This window comes from Astyanax mexicanus, chromosome 19 (assembly GCF_023375975.1).
Source record: "Astyanax mexicanus isolate ESR-SI-001 chromosome 19, AstMex3_surface, whole genome shotgun sequence".
In the NCBI taxonomy this organism is placed as follows: Eukaryota; Metazoa; Chordata; class Actinopteri; order Characiformes; family Acestrorhamphidae; genus Astyanax; species Astyanax mexicanus.
The window spans coordinates 34,452,972-34,470,859 of record NC_064426.1 but is presented as its reverse complement, the minus strand read 5'-3'; the positions used below and the strand labels follow the sequence as shown (position 1 = coordinate 34,470,859).

General features: G+C 36.6%; 1 protein-coding gene across 1 annotated transcript; it reads left to right on the top strand.

Moving 5' to 3' along the window:
• Positions 1 to 5,836: 5,836 nt before the first annotated feature.
• nupr1b (nuclear protein 1b) lies at positions 5,837 to 9,194 on the top strand. The gene is made up of 3 exons (XM_007234708.4): positions 5,837 to 6,144; positions 7,654 to 7,791; positions 8,318 to 9,194. The coding sequence occupies exons 1-2, from the start codon at positions 6,048 to 6,050 to the stop codon at positions 7,779 to 7,781; spliced, it is 225 nt and encodes a 74-aa protein (XP_007234770.3). The 5' UTR covers positions 5,837 to 6,047; the 3' UTR covers positions 7,782 to 7,791; positions 8,318 to 9,194.
• Positions 9,195 to 17,888: the final 8,694 nt, after the last annotated feature.

The window sequence follows — 17,888 nt, the reverse complement described above, 5'->3', positions numbered from 1 at the left end:
GACATTTACAGAGCGGCGCTATACCCCTAATAATGACCCCACAGCTAAACTATACTAGTGCATCTCAAACTATTAGAATGTCATTGAAAAGAAAATATTATATAGCTGTATAAATATTATATTGATGTAGTACACACAGAGCGATCTATTTTAAGCGTTTATTTATTTTATTGTTGATAAATATGATAAATATGAAAAAAATCCTCATAGAATTAGAAGATTATAGCATCATAAGAGCAATTGGTACTTTTGGCTGTGTGGGCAGTGTCCTAAGTCCTGCTGGAAAAATCTGCATCTTCATTAAAGTTGTCAACAGAGGGAAGCATGAAGTGCTGTAAGATTTTGCAGGAAAACACTGCACTGACATTAAACTTGATATGACACAATGGAACAACACCAGCAGATGACATGGCTCTATGATTTTAATTATTTAGTTATGGAATAATACGTAAAACAATTTCTCCACTCTCCCCATCAATTATATTACCTTCCAGTCAATTAACCAAAAATTACTAACTTTACTTTAGTAGCCAGCTAGTGGAGCTGTGCGACTAAATTTACCTAAACCCAACTGAGATGGTGATTTGGGATGAGCTGGAGCTTCACAGCATGAAGGAGAAGCAGCAACTGTTGTTCAGCACCTCCAGAAACTCCTTCAAGTCGCTGAGAAACACTATTCCAGGTGTCTCTACCTCATGAAGACACTGAGATTAAAATAGCAAGAGTGTGCAGATCTGTCCTCGAAGATAAATGTGGTACTTAGAAGAATCAAAAGTATAAAACATATTCTGGTTGGTTTAACATTTTTTTTTTGTTTACAAAATAATTCCATGTGTGTTTCTGTATAGCTTTAATGTCTTTAATATTAAATTGTACACTGTTCATACACTGTAAATAAACATAATCCATCTACTCGTAAAATGTTCTCCATGTTACTTGATGCATCTCAAGGCCAATAAAGAGCATGATTGCTACATCTCACTGAGGTAGTGATTATATGAAAAAATATTTTTCAAATTACATCTGGTAAAGCAGATTTCTTTAAAATATGTGGGAAAATCATGGTGCATGGTATATAATGGATGCATGATATAAATTTAAATACAAATTATTCTTATGCTAGTTAGCCAACATGAAGCATATAGAGCAGACTTTCTCTACTGAGACTGGTCTGGGTACAACATATATATTTTTGTTCACTTGCAAAATAATTAGTTACCAATAATGCACATGCAGGCACTGTTTTTGTGAAACCTGCATATGTGAAGCTCTTCCAAAGGAACAGGTTACAAGGTTTGTTTCTATGATAAAACATACAAGGTCATATTTCTGCTAAACTAGGCCACTTCCATTTGCAGTATCACTCTGAGTGATATTTGTGTTTGTCCTCTGAACACATAGAAAGCGTTTGCACTTTGAATGCAAATGTCTGACTTGGCCTGTGAGGAAACTGAAAGAGAAATGTGCATGAAAAACAGCACGTATGGATTAGTGTTGCCAAAAAATAAAACACAACACAGAACAAAACAAAAGCAGGGCTATTTTTTATATTTATGTAAGCAGTAGATTACACTTCAGTTATCTTTTAGATCAGATGTTGAGAAAGGCCAAAGTCTAAATGGAAAGATAATATCCAGTTAATTTTCAACAGGGTCACTTCAAAACATGGTAATTCCATAAAGACAGATTTCATAGCTAAAAAGATCTTTGTTAGCTGAGGATTTTTCTGCTCAGCTAAAAATTCAAATATTTACTGTACCAAACGCTCCTCTCTCACATGACACTATTAAATGTTCAAACTGTTCTGTGCACGAGGAACGGGTGGGGCAGTGCTCTTGCAGGATGAGTAATACATATATTAGTGTAAAACTGCATTTTGTTCCTTATATGTGGTTGGGAGAGTAAGTTACACAGGACAGGCCACTTCTGCTGACCTTTGCATAAAGATCATCTTCATACAGGTGTTGCAGCACAGAAGAACAGTGCATCACCACTCTGCTTTAGAGTCTGCTTAATCATACTGAAGATTTTTTTCAGCTAAATTTGGAAGCATTGGAGAAAGCAAAACACTGCATTCAAGCAAAAAATGTAAAACATGGTGGTGGTAGCATTATGGTTTGGAGCTGTTTTGCTGCATCTGGGCCAGGAAAGTTTGCCATCATTGAAGAAACAATAAATTCAGAAAAGGACATCTGTCTGTGAGCTGAATCTCAAGAGAATGTGGGTTATGCAGCAGGACAACTACCCTTAGCGCACAAGTCATTTTGCCTAAGAATAGATAAATAAGCATAAAATTCATGTTTTGGAATGGTCAAGTCAATGTTCCAATCTTAATTCAATAGAAATGTTGTGGGCTGTGCTGAAGCAGGCAGGTATTGCTGCACAAGTAAGTCACACCTTGTACTTAAAACAAAGGTTCACATACTTTTATCACTCAAATATATTTAATATCGGGTCATTTTGCCCACTAAATAAATGACCAGGTCTAATATGAATTTGAATTCATGAATCTACTTTCAGTGTGAAAATCTGGTGACATTATTGCTCAAACATTTACAGTAATTTAGAAAATTCTAAAGGGTTCACAAACTTTCAAGCTTTATTATGAACAGACAGACTATTGTCAGGTGAGGGCTATTTAGCTAAGATAATAATCCAAATATTTGCTGAACCAAACACTCCTCCTCTCACATGACACCAGTTACAGGTTAAGCCAAAACTGTAGGATATTCATAAGGGAAAGCACAAGACATTATGTATCAAAATGAGTAGTGTACTATACTATAGCACTGTAAAAAATCCCAACAAAAGTTTTAGTGATCATTTGATTAAGTTTATTAAGAAAAACCCTTTGAAAAAACAAAAATCTGGGCTGAGTCAGCAAGAAAATACATACACTGCAAAAAAAGGAAATCTTAGCGTGTTATGGTTAAATCTATGTAAAAAAATATCTGACATAAATTTTTTATGAATTTTATAAGAATATTCAACTTTTTTCTAACATGTTTTAAGCAGTTTATTTTACTGAAGGTGTCTTATTGCGTTGGCAGATATATTTCCTTGTTTAAACATAATTTCTTAGCAAAAACTAAATTTTCTGAAGTGTCTGCAAAGTTATCTGCCAATACAATAGGAAACTTTGTTAGATTAAATCACTTAAAACAAGTACAAGGATGCCATTCTTACTTAAATACTCTCAGAATTAGAAAAAAAGATATGTAGACTACATTTAAGAGGATTTTACTTAGGATAAAATGTTTTTGCTGTGTAAAAAAATGTGGTACCGGGTTCTTTTCGCTGTTGTGCAAGATACGGATTTTTACAGTGTATATTAGAGAACAAAAATGTATGAAGAATGAGTACAGACTTGTTACTCTTTGTTCTTATCCGTGGTTTGAAGACTTTTGTTTAATGTTGCAAAAAAAGTTGAACTGTACTTCAAAGCCTGTTTGCAGTCAGCAGTGTGTGTGTGTGTGTTTGTCTGTACGTGACTGCCGATAAGAAGTACGGCCTGTCCGTCTGACACATTTTCTATCTTTGTTTGTGAATGAAAACACAAATCTTGCCAGCGCATTTCTGCCTCTGCCACACATGCGCATTAGACACACACACTCACACACTCACACTGTATCCATAAACGCTGAGGTCATGTATCCAAGGCACTGTGGTGTGGAATTTCCCAGACCTCAGCTCTAAACATTCCCTCAGACTGTACTTCTCACCATCCCTGCGGCCAGACCCAAACACAGGACACTTACAGGAATCCACGTCACCCAGTAGAAGAAGCAGACAAAACACAAAACAGTGGAGATAAACTGACTGTGAGGGATTCTGATTATCAAAAACTAAAACACTAAAAGTCAAAACTGTGGCATCTCTAGCTCTGCTCACACATGCCTGCCCAGTGTAAACACACAGGAACGGATACGGTGCAAAATGACCGGTCAAATGCAGTAGAGATAACTTAGAACACATCGTACTTTATCAAGGTTACAAAGAAAATCACATGTTTAGTTTAATTTGAACCAGAAAAGGCCTAAACATAACAGAAATGGTATAATATTTTGACTAAATATTGTTAAATCAGAGCAGTCTTAGGCCTTCTAAAAAACGGATATGGAAAACTGTACAATCACCTTGCAGCACAATAACACTCATCAAGCAAAGATTTAGGAATGCAACATCAACCACCTGGAATATCAGAGCAATCACCTATTAAGACCACAGCAATAACCTGGTAGCCACTTTAAAATACCATAGCAACAACCTAGGATACCATGGTAACCTCTTAAAAACACCAATGCAAATTTACACAATAGCAACCACTTAGCAACATCACAGCAACCAGACAGGAAATCAGGACAACAGCCCAGCAACATTATTAACATTATAGCAAATCGAACAACATCATAAAGACATATAGCAACACCATAGGAACCACCTACAGCAGCTGCCACCTGTCAAAATTACCATAGTAACCTTTTAAAAAGACTCTGATGAGCTAAATAGCCTTAAGTGCACCACATGAACAGGTAAGAAGGGTTCTCAGGTAAACATAGCTATTTATATTTCAGAAGCTCTCTAATGCGTGAAGTAAACAAACAGGTTTATGCTAGGTTAGTGGGAAACACACTGCTGCAGGACGTGTGAAGTGTGAGTAAATGAACAGGTGTGGTTCAGAGATATAAACATTAACAACTGTCATCTAAACTACACCTGATATGTGTCTGCTGGTGGAGAGCCAAAAACAAGACAAGAAAGGGAAAAAACACAGAACTAAACAGACTGGATTCCTCCAAAGTACACAGGGTTACACAGAATTATGTTATAACAGAATACAGCAAAAATATAAAACGTACTGAACCATAGAACAGAATACAGTAGATTTATAAAAGAAAAAAGGTCAGACAACACTAGAATAATTACGATATGACAGATCACATTATAATAACACAGAGCTTACTTTTAGTCTCAAAGCAATTTTATACTGCTTCTGTGATTCGGCTCCTGAGAGACAATCCTCTGATTTTCTCAATTTAACCAAAATCATGTCTCATGTGTGGCTTATCCCTTTTTTTCTCAATCATAGTAATCTTACCTTAGTCTCAGCTGAATAAGGTTCATAGAAGATAAGTATAAGATCTCCTAATATAATTTTTGATATTCAGCAGTTTTTTTTTTTTTATAAAAAAAGGTTTCAGAAATTATTCTGAGATTTCTTCTCAGACAGATAAGAAAAGAAAGAAGTGTACTATTAGTATAATTATTTTAAACTGAAATTACGAAAGTATGTTAGTTTGCTAAATGTATAACTACAGTAAACATATACTTCAAGTGTACAAGTAGTAAAGTTTTATTTTGATCACATTAGTAAACTAGTTTATGTACTCAAAGTCTACTACTTGTACACCCAAAGAACACTTAAAATGTTACTTTTATATACTAAAATTGAGCGAATTTAGTACAAAGAAGTATTGAAATAGTACATATACAAGTGTACTACAAGTACATTGATCCTAATATACTTACTAAATAATATTTACTTGTGAAATATATTCAACTTTACTTACTTAAGTTTTCTTAATAAAATAAACTGTATGTATACTTTTTTTTGTAATTGTAGACTAGCTATATTTCTTTAGAAATGCTATTTATATACAGTCACTGTACTGGAATAATGTTGAACTGAGCAAAACAAAACAAGGTCATCTGACATGATGATTTATTTGGCTGTAAAAGGGCAAGGCCCTTCAGATAAACATTAACTACAGTCTGATGCAACTTCAGGCCTAAAGCAGGGAAGAAAAGGAGAGGGGCGGAGCCACTAAACTATATAAAGAGCCAAAGAGGGAGGATGTAAACACAGCATCTTGGAGAAAACAGAGGAATAGATTGGTTTTAGTTTGTTTTCTGAGCTAACTGAACAGTTTTTCCTCAGCTTTATCATATATTGAGATATAGAAAGTGTACGCAATTCCTCATAGCCTAGTTTAACATCAGTTAAAGTGAGTTTTGTTGCCTAATTTAGCAGAAAGAAGAATATAAAGATGAGTCACGTCGACGTGAAAAACCTGAAGCCCACCAGCTTTGAGGATCGCTACTACGATGAATACGAGTATTATAATCTCACAGACCGATACACAGGTGAGTTATACAAGTTTACAGCGGACCAACATGACTTTAAACCTATTTTTAATCTTCTCTTTTTTTTTTTAAGAAAACTTGTAGATAGTCTTCCTGTGTTTTCCTAATAATTGTTCCTATTGTTATTTTTCTATTTATTCCTGTAGTATTTATCTGTAGCCTCGAGTCTCCTTGATATGTTAGTCGTAGTTAGCTACTGTAGCTGTGGTATTTGGCTTTAGTGTGGTGGAGTAGTGTACTGTAATTTAGTGGGGTTTTTTTTCCTCCACCTTCATTCCTGTAGTCCTCCATCTGCTCAACACATTTTCCTGCTAACCTTCTGCTTACTTGGCTTGAGTCACTCCTCAGCAGAGTTCTACTGGACAACATGTGGAGATGTTTAGCTGTACACTCAAAAGAAAGTCTTAACAATCTCAAATCAGTTAATCTTATTTTTCCTCTAATGTTTGTCTATGCAAGTGTAATTATTTTTCTCATTTTATGATTAATGTCTGTCATTTTTATCCCTTATTTTAAATCATTTGGACTGAAAAATAAGTACAAAAAGTCTGATGCTTGTTTTTAGAATGTAAGCCCATCTTTTTTTTTAGTCTTATTTTTTTTACTAATTTTGTGGTTTTGATATTGCTTATTTTAAAAACTCTTACTTCACAGAGTAAAATTTGCTTATCTCAAGATATAATGACATATAGGTTTCGATTTATATACTGTCTCGCTTTTGCCAAAGTATTTTTAAATTTTTTTAATTTTTATTTTTTGCAGTGTAGGTCTGTCACTAACTATATATTATAATCGACCAATATATTGTCCAATAAATAACTAATAGAAAATATTACTGACATTTTAAGACAAATGTTTCCCGTTGATATACCTGGCCAACAATGAACTTTATTTATTTTATTTTTTTTTACAAAATTGATCAGCCAATCTAATTGGAATTGAAATAAAACACAAACAATATTAAAGACAGCTAAATGATGTCATTTCCATATATTGAATGATAATTAAATAACGATTTTATTGAAAAGCCTAGTTAACTGGATAATAGGAAATAGTGCTGATTTCTGGTATAAAATGCATTTGAAATAATTAAATTATAAAGGCCCCAGGTCCCTACAAATATTTCTTTTAAAGCAAGAAATAGCTTTGAACATGAACTAAATGTGGCCATTAGCCACAAGTAGAAGGATTTAGCTCCTGAGACTTTGAGGTGCTGAGTAGCCTCAAGTGCACCACATGAGCATGTATTTCAAAGAAACTGTTTTGTTCGAGCCTTATGTTCTTTGCTGTGTTATCCCCCAATTGTTAAATACTTTGTTTGCAAAAATAATCCCCAAATGTACCATTTTTTATAAAGTAAGAACTGACTTTGGCTTATTAAAATTATTGTGTATATTGAAAGCCCCTCAGGACTGCACCTGGAAAGTGTGTTCTAAATGATGCAGTGAGCTGTTTTGTTTTGGTGCATGTGTGTGATTGAGCACGTGCTTTGCTGCTTGTGTCCTGCAGAGTGCACTAGCCGCAAAGGCAGAACGAAGAAGGAGGCAAGCAGCAACACAAACCGCCCCAACCCTGGAGGCCATGAGCGCAAGATTGTGGAAAAGCTTCAGAACACTGAGAAGAAAGCCAAAGAGTGAAACCTAGCAGGTAAATCAGATAAAACAGTTTTTTTCCCCTTTTAACCACAAAGGGATTGGAGTTGGCCAGTTTACTGTCCAAGAACATCCCTCATTACTTCTGTTAAGGCGAAACTGTGAAATGATATCACTAACGAATTGCCCTCAGTTTCAGAAGTCTAGATAATATTGTTGACTCTGAGATTGACAGATTGTTTTGCTTTGAAATTCCACCATTTGGTCAAACCCATTGGATTTAAACCTGAACCATTGAGAAAACAACTGAATACCTGGTCCAGAAGAGCTGGATGCAGTTTTTACATCTGACACTGCATATGACTTTTTTTGATGATTTGTTTGATGGTGTTTTTTTTATTTTTTTATTTATTTATTTATTTTTTTTTAGAATCCTTCACCAGTTCAGCAGTGACTTCTTCTTTTTGAGCAATAGTTCTGGGATTTTATTTGTCCATTTCTGTGTTTTTAAAAGTTTTTTATATATTGCAATTGTGCCCAACATGCTTTGTTAAGCATTCCAAATGTTTCTTCTCTTTTAGAAAGAATCGGACGGCTTGATCTGGCAACCGACCTTGGGCGCCTTGGCAACGGATATCAAAGGGCAGAAGATACGAGGGACTTCCAAAAGTCCACTCGGCTGTGATGAGATGACTGCTGGCGTGGGAGACCGATGATTCAGTTTGCACTGGCCAGTGTTTGGTTCAGGGTTCACAAGGTTTTTGTGGGCACGTGCAGTCTGCTGGGCCATGCACCTGTTCTGGTGCCTGAGTGAACCCTGGAGAACTGGGTGTGCATGTGCTGTGGTGGTTAATGTGGTGCTTTTATGACCGTCTTTGTTATACATCTTTTTTACCTACTTTTGACTCTCCAGTGGGCTTATAGTCCTTTCTTTTAACATATTAAAATGTAAGTCTTATTTCTTACACCACCCCCCACAAAGTCCTGTTCATTTCATAATAAATTGGAATATAATGTACAAACCTATTGTCTGTTATGTGTATGGATTTGCACACTGAGAAGGAAAGGCTTGAAAGTAATTTGGTACAAGTGTGTACAAGCAGTTTTGGATGTCCCACTACAGGGGGGGTATGAAAGCAACAAGTTGTGACTGGTTAACAGGCTCTATCCATTATACTTTTTAAATGGAGATAAAGCTACTCACTCTAATATTCAGCTATTAACACCCCCAACAGCAAGCACAAGTTGTGCCTCTTCAACAATTATATTAAAACTGAACTGGCCTGGGCTTGACTGTTTCATTATAAATGCATTTTCTTTTCTCTTTTTTTCTCCTTTTAAAAAGGGGGGGGGGGGGGGGGAATTGGTTAAATGGTTTTAAAGCCCCACTTGACAGTTTGCTTCATTGTTACCAGATTGATTGTCCCATAGCACTTATTAAACATTAATTTAAAACTATACTGTGTCTCCATTTGAGTTTTCATTGTAGTTCCCATAATGACTGATGGAGGGCAGCAGTCTAACTATTAAAAAAAACTGGGGCAGTTATAAGCCACTTTATGGAAATATAAATACAAAATGTTTCAGGTGGTTGATAGAATAATGGTATTAGAAATGTGAATTTGAATGTACATGTATACACATCTGAAACAGAATTTTAAGATTGGTTTAAGGTTTTTTTTTTTTTTACAATTTAGGTAAAAGCGACTGTTTCAAATTCTTAATATTATTGATGTATTTACAAATTCAAAATGGCATTCTGGGATCAAAAAGGTAAAGTACAGCATGCAGCATCAGAGCAATCACACCAGAATTCACACACCAAATAAAATGAAATAAACCAACTGCGAAGTCTATGGCCTCTATGGACCAAACCTAGGATCAACCATGCTTTACTCTCTGCAGATCTGCTTTGGTTCCAATTTAAAAAGAGCACTTTGGCATTGGTTTTACAGCATTTAGCTGTAAGGTCAAAGTTTGACCTTTTCTATTTTTGTGGGGGTCGTAAGGCTTTTAAACACCACCTAGGCAACGTTTAGCCCACCCATTCAAAAACTTCAAGTGATGCCCATAGGTGAAGCATGGTGGTGGCTATTATGGTGCTCAAGCCCCGGATGTTTTGTGAAAACCCACAATCTTTTATAAATAATAAATTAACTCACTTTCTCTGACTGGGCTGACAATATCATTGGGAAATTACCACCATTTATTGATCAGTCCAGTCAGGAGAGTTGTGGGCATTCAGTGTCACCTCAGTGACTTAGGTTAGCTTGGTTGCTAGCAGATGGCTAACACTAGGTAAGTAAACTATGCATTTAAGAAAGCTTAGTTCACTATATATTTCCCCCCCCATCACAAGTGATGCCTCAACACAAGGAGGGAGAAGATTAGCAAACTTGTGAAGCCAGCCACCACCTCTTTTTGAACTGCTGCTGAGTAGCCAGCTCGCTCGGAGGAAAGCACAGCAACTTGGTTTCGATACATCAGCTCACAGACACCTTGTGCTGCAGACATCACCCTTTAGAGTGATGTGGGGAGAGAGAGCACCACCTACCCACCCAGAGAGAGCAAGGCCAATTGTGCTTTCTCAGGGCTCCAGCAGCTGATGGCAAGCTACATGAACAGGCTTCGAACCGGCGATCTCCTGATCATAGTGGCAGCCCTTAGCCCGCTGGACCACACAGAACCTTCTGTAAAGTCTTTTTTAACATGAATTGTTAATTCATTGAGATCTGATGTGTGATTTATGGGGTCCTCCTTTATTTTGTTGAGCTATAGTTCTAGCAGAATTCACCATGACTCAGAAACAAACTCTCAGATATGCTCCCTCTGAGGCCGGCAGGCTCAATGTTTACTGTGTGCCATCACTAATAACAGGTAGCTGCAGGTTATTACATCTCTAATTACCAAAGCAAAATGAGTACATTCATCACTGCATGATCATATCTATAAACTGAATATCAGCTGTGTGATCTGAAGAGCTTCCCCAGGAGAGCGAGAGAGCCTGATGTACTGCTTAAAGAGGGCTTCTACTAATGGCCTGCAGCCTGGAGTGCACAGACCAGAATCTGATACTGTAACACTTTCATAATCTCTCTCTCTCTCTCTCTTCCACCCTTCTCATATCTCTCTCTCTCCCTCTTATCTTTCTCAATCTCTCCTCATGATTTTCATCTATCTTGCCCAATCTTCTCTGCATTTCTCTCATGCTCTCAGCTCTTTCTATTTTTTCTTTCGCTTCTCCTTGTCCTTTTTCCGCCTCTTCCTTTTTTCCTTCTTTTCTTTTTCTTCTCTCTCATCCTCTTTATTTCTGTATTCTAACTATCCTCATTTTCCTTCACCTTTTGTATCCTATTTTTCTTTCTTTCTTTCTTTCTTTCTTTCTTTCTTTCTTTCTTTCTTTCTTTCTTTCTTTCTATTGTTGTCTTCTTTCATCTTTCTCTTTCTTTTCTTTCTCTGTTCTCTCTCTCTCTCTCTTTCTCTCTTTCTGTGTCTCTTTAGGCACATGCTGTGAACGTTACTGTTGTGTGTAGTGAAATACCCACTGCTGAGTGTCCATAAATTCACAGCCGCCCTCTCGCTGATCCTGTTTGTTTATAAAGCACTGATCGGAAAATTCAACTGTGAAACACAAGCAGCAGCATCACATTAGCACGTGTTAAACAATTCGCCAAATTCGACTGCTCATTATTAATAAAACATGAAGCGGGCTGCTGCAGTCATTATCACCCGTGTGTTACATACTGGATGAAAAAAACAACAGAATTATTCAACAAAATAAAACAGGAAACGATTAAATGGAGCAAGCAGATTTCCCCGTGGTGGGAGATAATTTAATTTGTAAGTTCCTTAGTGAATGAAAGAACAACGGTATGAATGAATGAACGAATAATGGAATGAATTAATTAATTAATGAACAAAAAAATCAGAATTAATAAATGAATAATGGAATAAATGAAAGAATAATGGTACTACTGCATGAATTAATAATTGTGTGAATAATGAAATGAATTAATGAATGATTAAACAAAAAACAGAATGAATGAATAATGGTATTAATGAATGAAAGAATAACATTATGAACGAACAAATGAATGAATGAATGCATAATATTATGAATGAATGAATGAATGATGGTATAAATAAATGAATGTTGTCATGAATGAATGAATGAATGAATGAATGAATAACTGTATGAATACATAAATTAAAGTATAACAGTTTGAATGAATGAATAAATTAGTGAATAATAGTATTAATGAATGAAAGAATAACAGTATGAATGAATGAATAATGATATAAAGAAATGAAAGAATAACATTATGAAAGAATTAATGAATAATAGTATGAATGAATAAAAGAGTATTAATCAGTATTAATAAATGAATTAATGAATAATAGTAGGAATGATTGAAAGGATAACAGTATGACTTCATGAATGAGTGAATAATTGTATGAAATAATAAAAGAGTAACGGTATGAACGACTGGAAGAATAATGGTATGAATTAATAAATGAATAACAGTATGAATGAAGGGTTAAATGAATGAATAATGGGCTACATTGTAATGTGACTTTTGAGACTGCAATGAAATGGCAACGCACACAGCGTCACTTTAAATGAATAATGAAAAAAAAAACACATTTCATCATAATACTTCAGCACCATTTACTGTATTATACTTAAATACATGGATTTTATTTTCTCCACATCAAAAGCATTAATATTTATTTAAGACTTTTGTTTTCAAAGGCAATATCCTTTTGAGAGCCAGCACTAATTGCCTGTGATCCATATTCATAAAGCAACGAGAGAGAGTTTAACAATAGAGCAACTGACTACAGGAACCCAGCCAATGCCATCCCACAAGCACACACACTTAAGCAGGCATACTGGATGCAATAAATCTCACATTTCTCCCTCACTCCTTCACTCCTTCCCAACCTACCATCCTACTTGTACCATAACACAAGATAATCCATTTATGTAATTCCCCCCACCCCCTCACACTGCTCTGCTGCTTTCATTTCCTAGATCTTATGTGTTCACTCCAGCGCACACACACACACACACACACACACACACACACACACACACAAAAACACAAGTACATTTTTTCTCACAAAAGAAATTTCTCCAGCCTGCTCTCGTCTACTGTGCAAAATATGAACTGAGCTCATTCAAGTGATACTTAGCGCAGACTAGTAATCTGATTCCATTCATATTACATATACAGCAATTATAGAAGCCTGCGGATTTCCCATTTTACATATTGAATTATTGAAATGTCTCAGGCTCCTATTGCATTATAGGTTATAATAAGGAAGGTTGCTTAGTAGTTTAAGGTACAATTTGTTCTAAATGAAAGGCAGCAATAAAATATATATACCATATGTACCATATTCCAATTTCAAGATATTTGCCCTGCCTCCTACACAAACAAGTACAAGAACTTTTCTAGTGGTAATGTATAATCACATTCACACATAAGTTGATTCAATATAGAGTCAAACTTTTGGTTTCTGTGGTAAATTTCTTTCACATTGGTTGCTGCAGAGGTAGTGAAAAGCTCCGGTTCGTCTGTTGTTCATCCTCAGCTGCGACTGAGAGCAGTTCAATTCAGCATGTTATAGTAGCATGATGGTGTTTGCCAGCACTAGTCTGGATCACTTTACATAACTTGAATGCTCTTTAACTATTTTATCAAGCTCTGCATTCGTTTTGTAGTCCTTCTTGGCTCTAAACTGCCTGAATCTATCAAACATATTGCCAATATTAACTTGCATTTTACTCCGTCCCTGTCATTGAGCTTTTTAGAAAGATGCTGCAGCTGCTGCACACTTTGTTTGCCTGCAATTGTGTTGCATTCCTGGCAACCTGGAGTGTGAAAATAGTGGACAGTGGGCAGGATCAGAGAATAAAGCATAAACAGTGTCAACTCAAAGAAGAAGAACAGTGTGCTTGAATCAGTTCTTCATTTAATATCTAACCACACATCCTGATCATTTTACAAGTAAGTACAGGTTCTTTAAGGAGTTGCTTGGTGGTTGCAATGGTATTTCACATGGTTATTGTACATTTTTATAACAAAAGACTGCTATAATACATTGTGCACAAAAATCCCTGCTTGCACATATTAGTATATATATATATAGTACAAATCATAAAAAGTATTATATATATATATATATATATATATATATATATATATATATAATACTTTTTATGATTTGTACTATATTTTTTATTATTGTGAAATGTCCCTAATTGACTCCAAAGGGTTCAAAAACAGTCTAAAAGCTCGGTGATCAGGTAAACTGCCCAGAAAAAAAATGATTCTCTAAATTGCCCTACTGTATGTGGGGGTGTAATTATGAATATGTGCTTAAAAATGATGAGTTTCCTCGATTTTACCAAATTGAAAACCTCTGGAATATAATCAAGAGGAAGATGGATGATCACAAGCCATCAAACCAAGCTGAACTGCTTTAATGTTTGCACCAGGAGTAAAGGCATAAAGTTATCCAAAAGCAGTGTGTAAGACTGGTGGAGGAGAACATGCCAAGATGCATGAAAACTGTGATTAAAAAACAGGGTTATTCCACCAAATATTGATTTATGAACTCTTAAAACTTTATGAATATGAATTTGTTTTCTGTGTATTATTTGAGGTCTGAAACCTCTGCATCTTTTTTTTAATTCAGCCATTTCTCATTTTCTGCAAATAATGCTCTAAATGACAGTTTTTTTATTTGGAATTTGGGATAAATGTTGTCCGTAGTTTATAGAATAAAACAACAATGTTCATTTTACTCAAATATAAACCTATAAAAAGCAAAATCAAAGAAACTGATTCAGAAACTGAAGCGGTCTCTTATTCCCACTACCTCTTTGGTTATAATTGGCAAAATTAAGTTGTCTGTTGTGTCAAAGATGATACTGAAGTTAGCACACAGGCAAATTAAGTTTAGGACTCATGTTGATAGAGGAAGAGAAAGAGAGAAAATGAGAAAGAGAGAGAAAAAGAGATAAATCCAGATTTGTATGGGTTCCAGCAAGTTCTCCTTAATTCCCTAGTTTTTTTTTTGCCCCTACCCTCTTCTCACTTTGGCCATCTCTCTCTCTCTCTCTCTCTCTCTCTCTCTCTCTCTCTTTCTTTTATCTCTTTCACTCTCCCCCTCTCTCGCTCGTTCACTCTGTCAATCCCCTTCTTGCTGCTGGTGGTGGTGGTGGTGGTGGTGGTTTGAGAAACTCCTCCTGTTGCCTAGCAACTAGCCTTTGGAAATTCCAAACGAGTCCGTGGAGAGCAGGGGATTATTCTTGGCGGCCCAATGTGTGCGCGTGTGCGAGGGCGCCCAAGGTGTGCAGGAGATGGTAGCGAGTGTGTGCGTTCTGATACAGGTGAACAGGTGTCCACTTGTGTGTGTGTGTGTAAAAGAGTAAAATTAAGATGAAGTGTGTGTGAAAGGATGCGTACCATCAAGTGCACAAGTGGTGCGAAGGAGATGCGCCAGTCAACAGCCAACAACACAGCAGCCAACAGCTGGTGTGTGGGTGTGGATTGAGTTTGTGTGTGTGTGTGTGTGTGTGTGTAAGGGAAGGAGTCTGATCATGTGTCTTGTGGTTGTATGTGTGTGTGTTTGTGTGTGTAAGGGTATGTAGAGAATATGAGAGTAGGATTATGTATCTCATATATGCCATGTTTCCACAGCAGGAACAGCTGCTCAGTGTACGTGTTCATGTTTAAATATCCCTCAGTGTGTATATGTGTGTGTGTGTGTGTGTGTGTGGTCCAGCCACTAGTCTTTATTAACCTCCATATTACATGATCTAAGAGGCGACCTTTGAGAGCAAAGGGCACAGCATCATTTCAGCCCACATGGCTGATCATTATCCAGCAGGAGAGACTGGACCAAATGGACTAAATGGTCCAGTAAACACCCAGCAGTCAGCTGACTGCCTGCATGATGCAGCAATTAGTATAATGGTAGGTGAAATATGACCATATATGCATTCACATTCATATAAAAAGTCTGTGTATACTGGCCTCACCTGGCCTTGATGTACTTTAACAGCGATTTAAAAAATTGCAGCACGAATAAACTGGAAATGTGGCTACACCACACGAGTGGTGCACACTTTCAGGCTGGTGCTAGGCTGTTGGTATGTGGTCAATAAGGTGGAAGTGGTTGATATGGTTGTCAGACATGGTATAGTATGTTAGACAGCTTGCACTCCTTCTCCACCTTCCGCTTGAGGATGCCCCACAGTTGCTTAATTGGGTTTAGGTCTGGAGAAATACTGTAGTCCATTACCATCACTAAATCTTACCTTCAGCTTCCCCCGCAAGGCAGTTCTTGGAGGTGTGTTTGAGCTCCAAGGAAGGGATCATGCTGTGCTTTAGAATATTGTATATGGTGTTGCTAAGTGGTTGATGTGGTATACCAGATGGAGGCTATGGTGTTGTTAATTGTTGCAAAACAGTTGCTGTTGTCCATCAGATAAAGGCTTTGGTGTTGTTAATTGTTGCTTGGTGGTTGGTGTTGTATACCAGATAAAGGCTATGGTGTTAATTGTTGCTTGGTGGTTGATGTGGTATACCAGATGGAGGCTATGGTGTTGTTCATTATTGCAAAATAGTTGCTGTTGTCCATCAGATAAAGGCTTTGATGTTGTTAATTGTTGTTTGGTGGTTGGTGTTGTATGCCAGATAAAGGCTATGGTGTTAATTGTTGCTTGGTGGTTGGTGTTGTATACCAGATGAAGGCTATGGTGTTAATTGTTGCTAAGTAGTTGCTGTTGTACACCAAAAAAGGCTATGGTATTAATTGTTGCTTGGTGGTTGCTGTGGTACACCAAATGGAGGCTATGGTGTTGTTAATTGCTGCTAAGTAGTTGCTGTTGTACACCAGATAAAGGCTATGGTATTGATTGTTGCTAGGTGGTTGCTGTGGTATACCAGATGGAGGCTATGGTGTTGCTAAGTGTTGCAAAATAGTTGTTGTTGTATACCAGATAAAGGCTATGGTGTTGTTAATTGTTGCTTGCTGGTTGGTGTTGTATACCAGATGAAGGCTATGATGTTAATTGTTGCTAGGTGGTTGCTATGATATTGTAAACAGTTGTTAATAGTCACTATGATGTTTTGTGGTTGCTGTGGTATACCAGATGAAGGCTATGGTGTTAATTGTTGCTAGGTGGTTGCTATGATATTGTATACTGTTGTTAAGTTGTCACTATGTTTTGTGGTTGCTGTGGTATACTAGATAAAGGCTTAGGTGTTGCTAATTGTTGCTAGGTGGTTGCTGTGGTACACCACATGGAGGCTTTGGTGTTGTTAATTGTTGCTAGGTGATTGCTGTGGTATACCAGATGATGGTAATGGTTTTATTAATTGCTAGGCGGTCGGTGTGGTATAACAGGTGAAATCTACGGTGTTGTTAATTGTTGCTAGGTGATTACTACTGTATACTGTTTTTAACAAGTCACGATTGAGTTGTTTTGTGGTTGCTACTGTATTTGGTTGCATATGGTGCTGCTATAGTGTTGTTAAGTGGTTTCTATGGTGTTTTTAGGTGGTTGGTATTACCTCATAGATGGTTTACTGTATATGATGTTGCTATGTTGTTGGTAAGTGGTCGATATGGTTGCTATAGTATCTCAGGTTGTTTTTAATTCTATCCCAGGTTGATAGTTGATAGTTGTCGAGTGTTGGTTAGGTGGTTGATATGATGCTCCTAAGTAATTGCTGTGCTGCTTCAGGTGGTTGATATGGTATTCCTAGGTGGTTGCTATGGAGAAAATACATGAAAAATCTGTTGCTATGCAGATTCAATGCCTTTTAATAAAAAAGCTTCATACATGCCACACTGAGCTGTGTGAAGTGGAACATTGTTTTCTGGAATGACGGTTCTCTGTGCAATACATTTAGGATGAATTAGGGTATTCTTGACCTTACTAACACTCTTGTTGCTGAATGCAATCAAATCCTCACAGCATTGCTCCAAAATCTAATATAAACAACAAACAATCAGGTGTTCCAATATTTATGTCCATATAATCACGTTCTATGTAATGCAATTTGTGTCTTTTCCAGTGTGCGTCCTGTCATTACCAGTAGAGTACCAGTTAGGTGTTACTTGAAGTCTCCT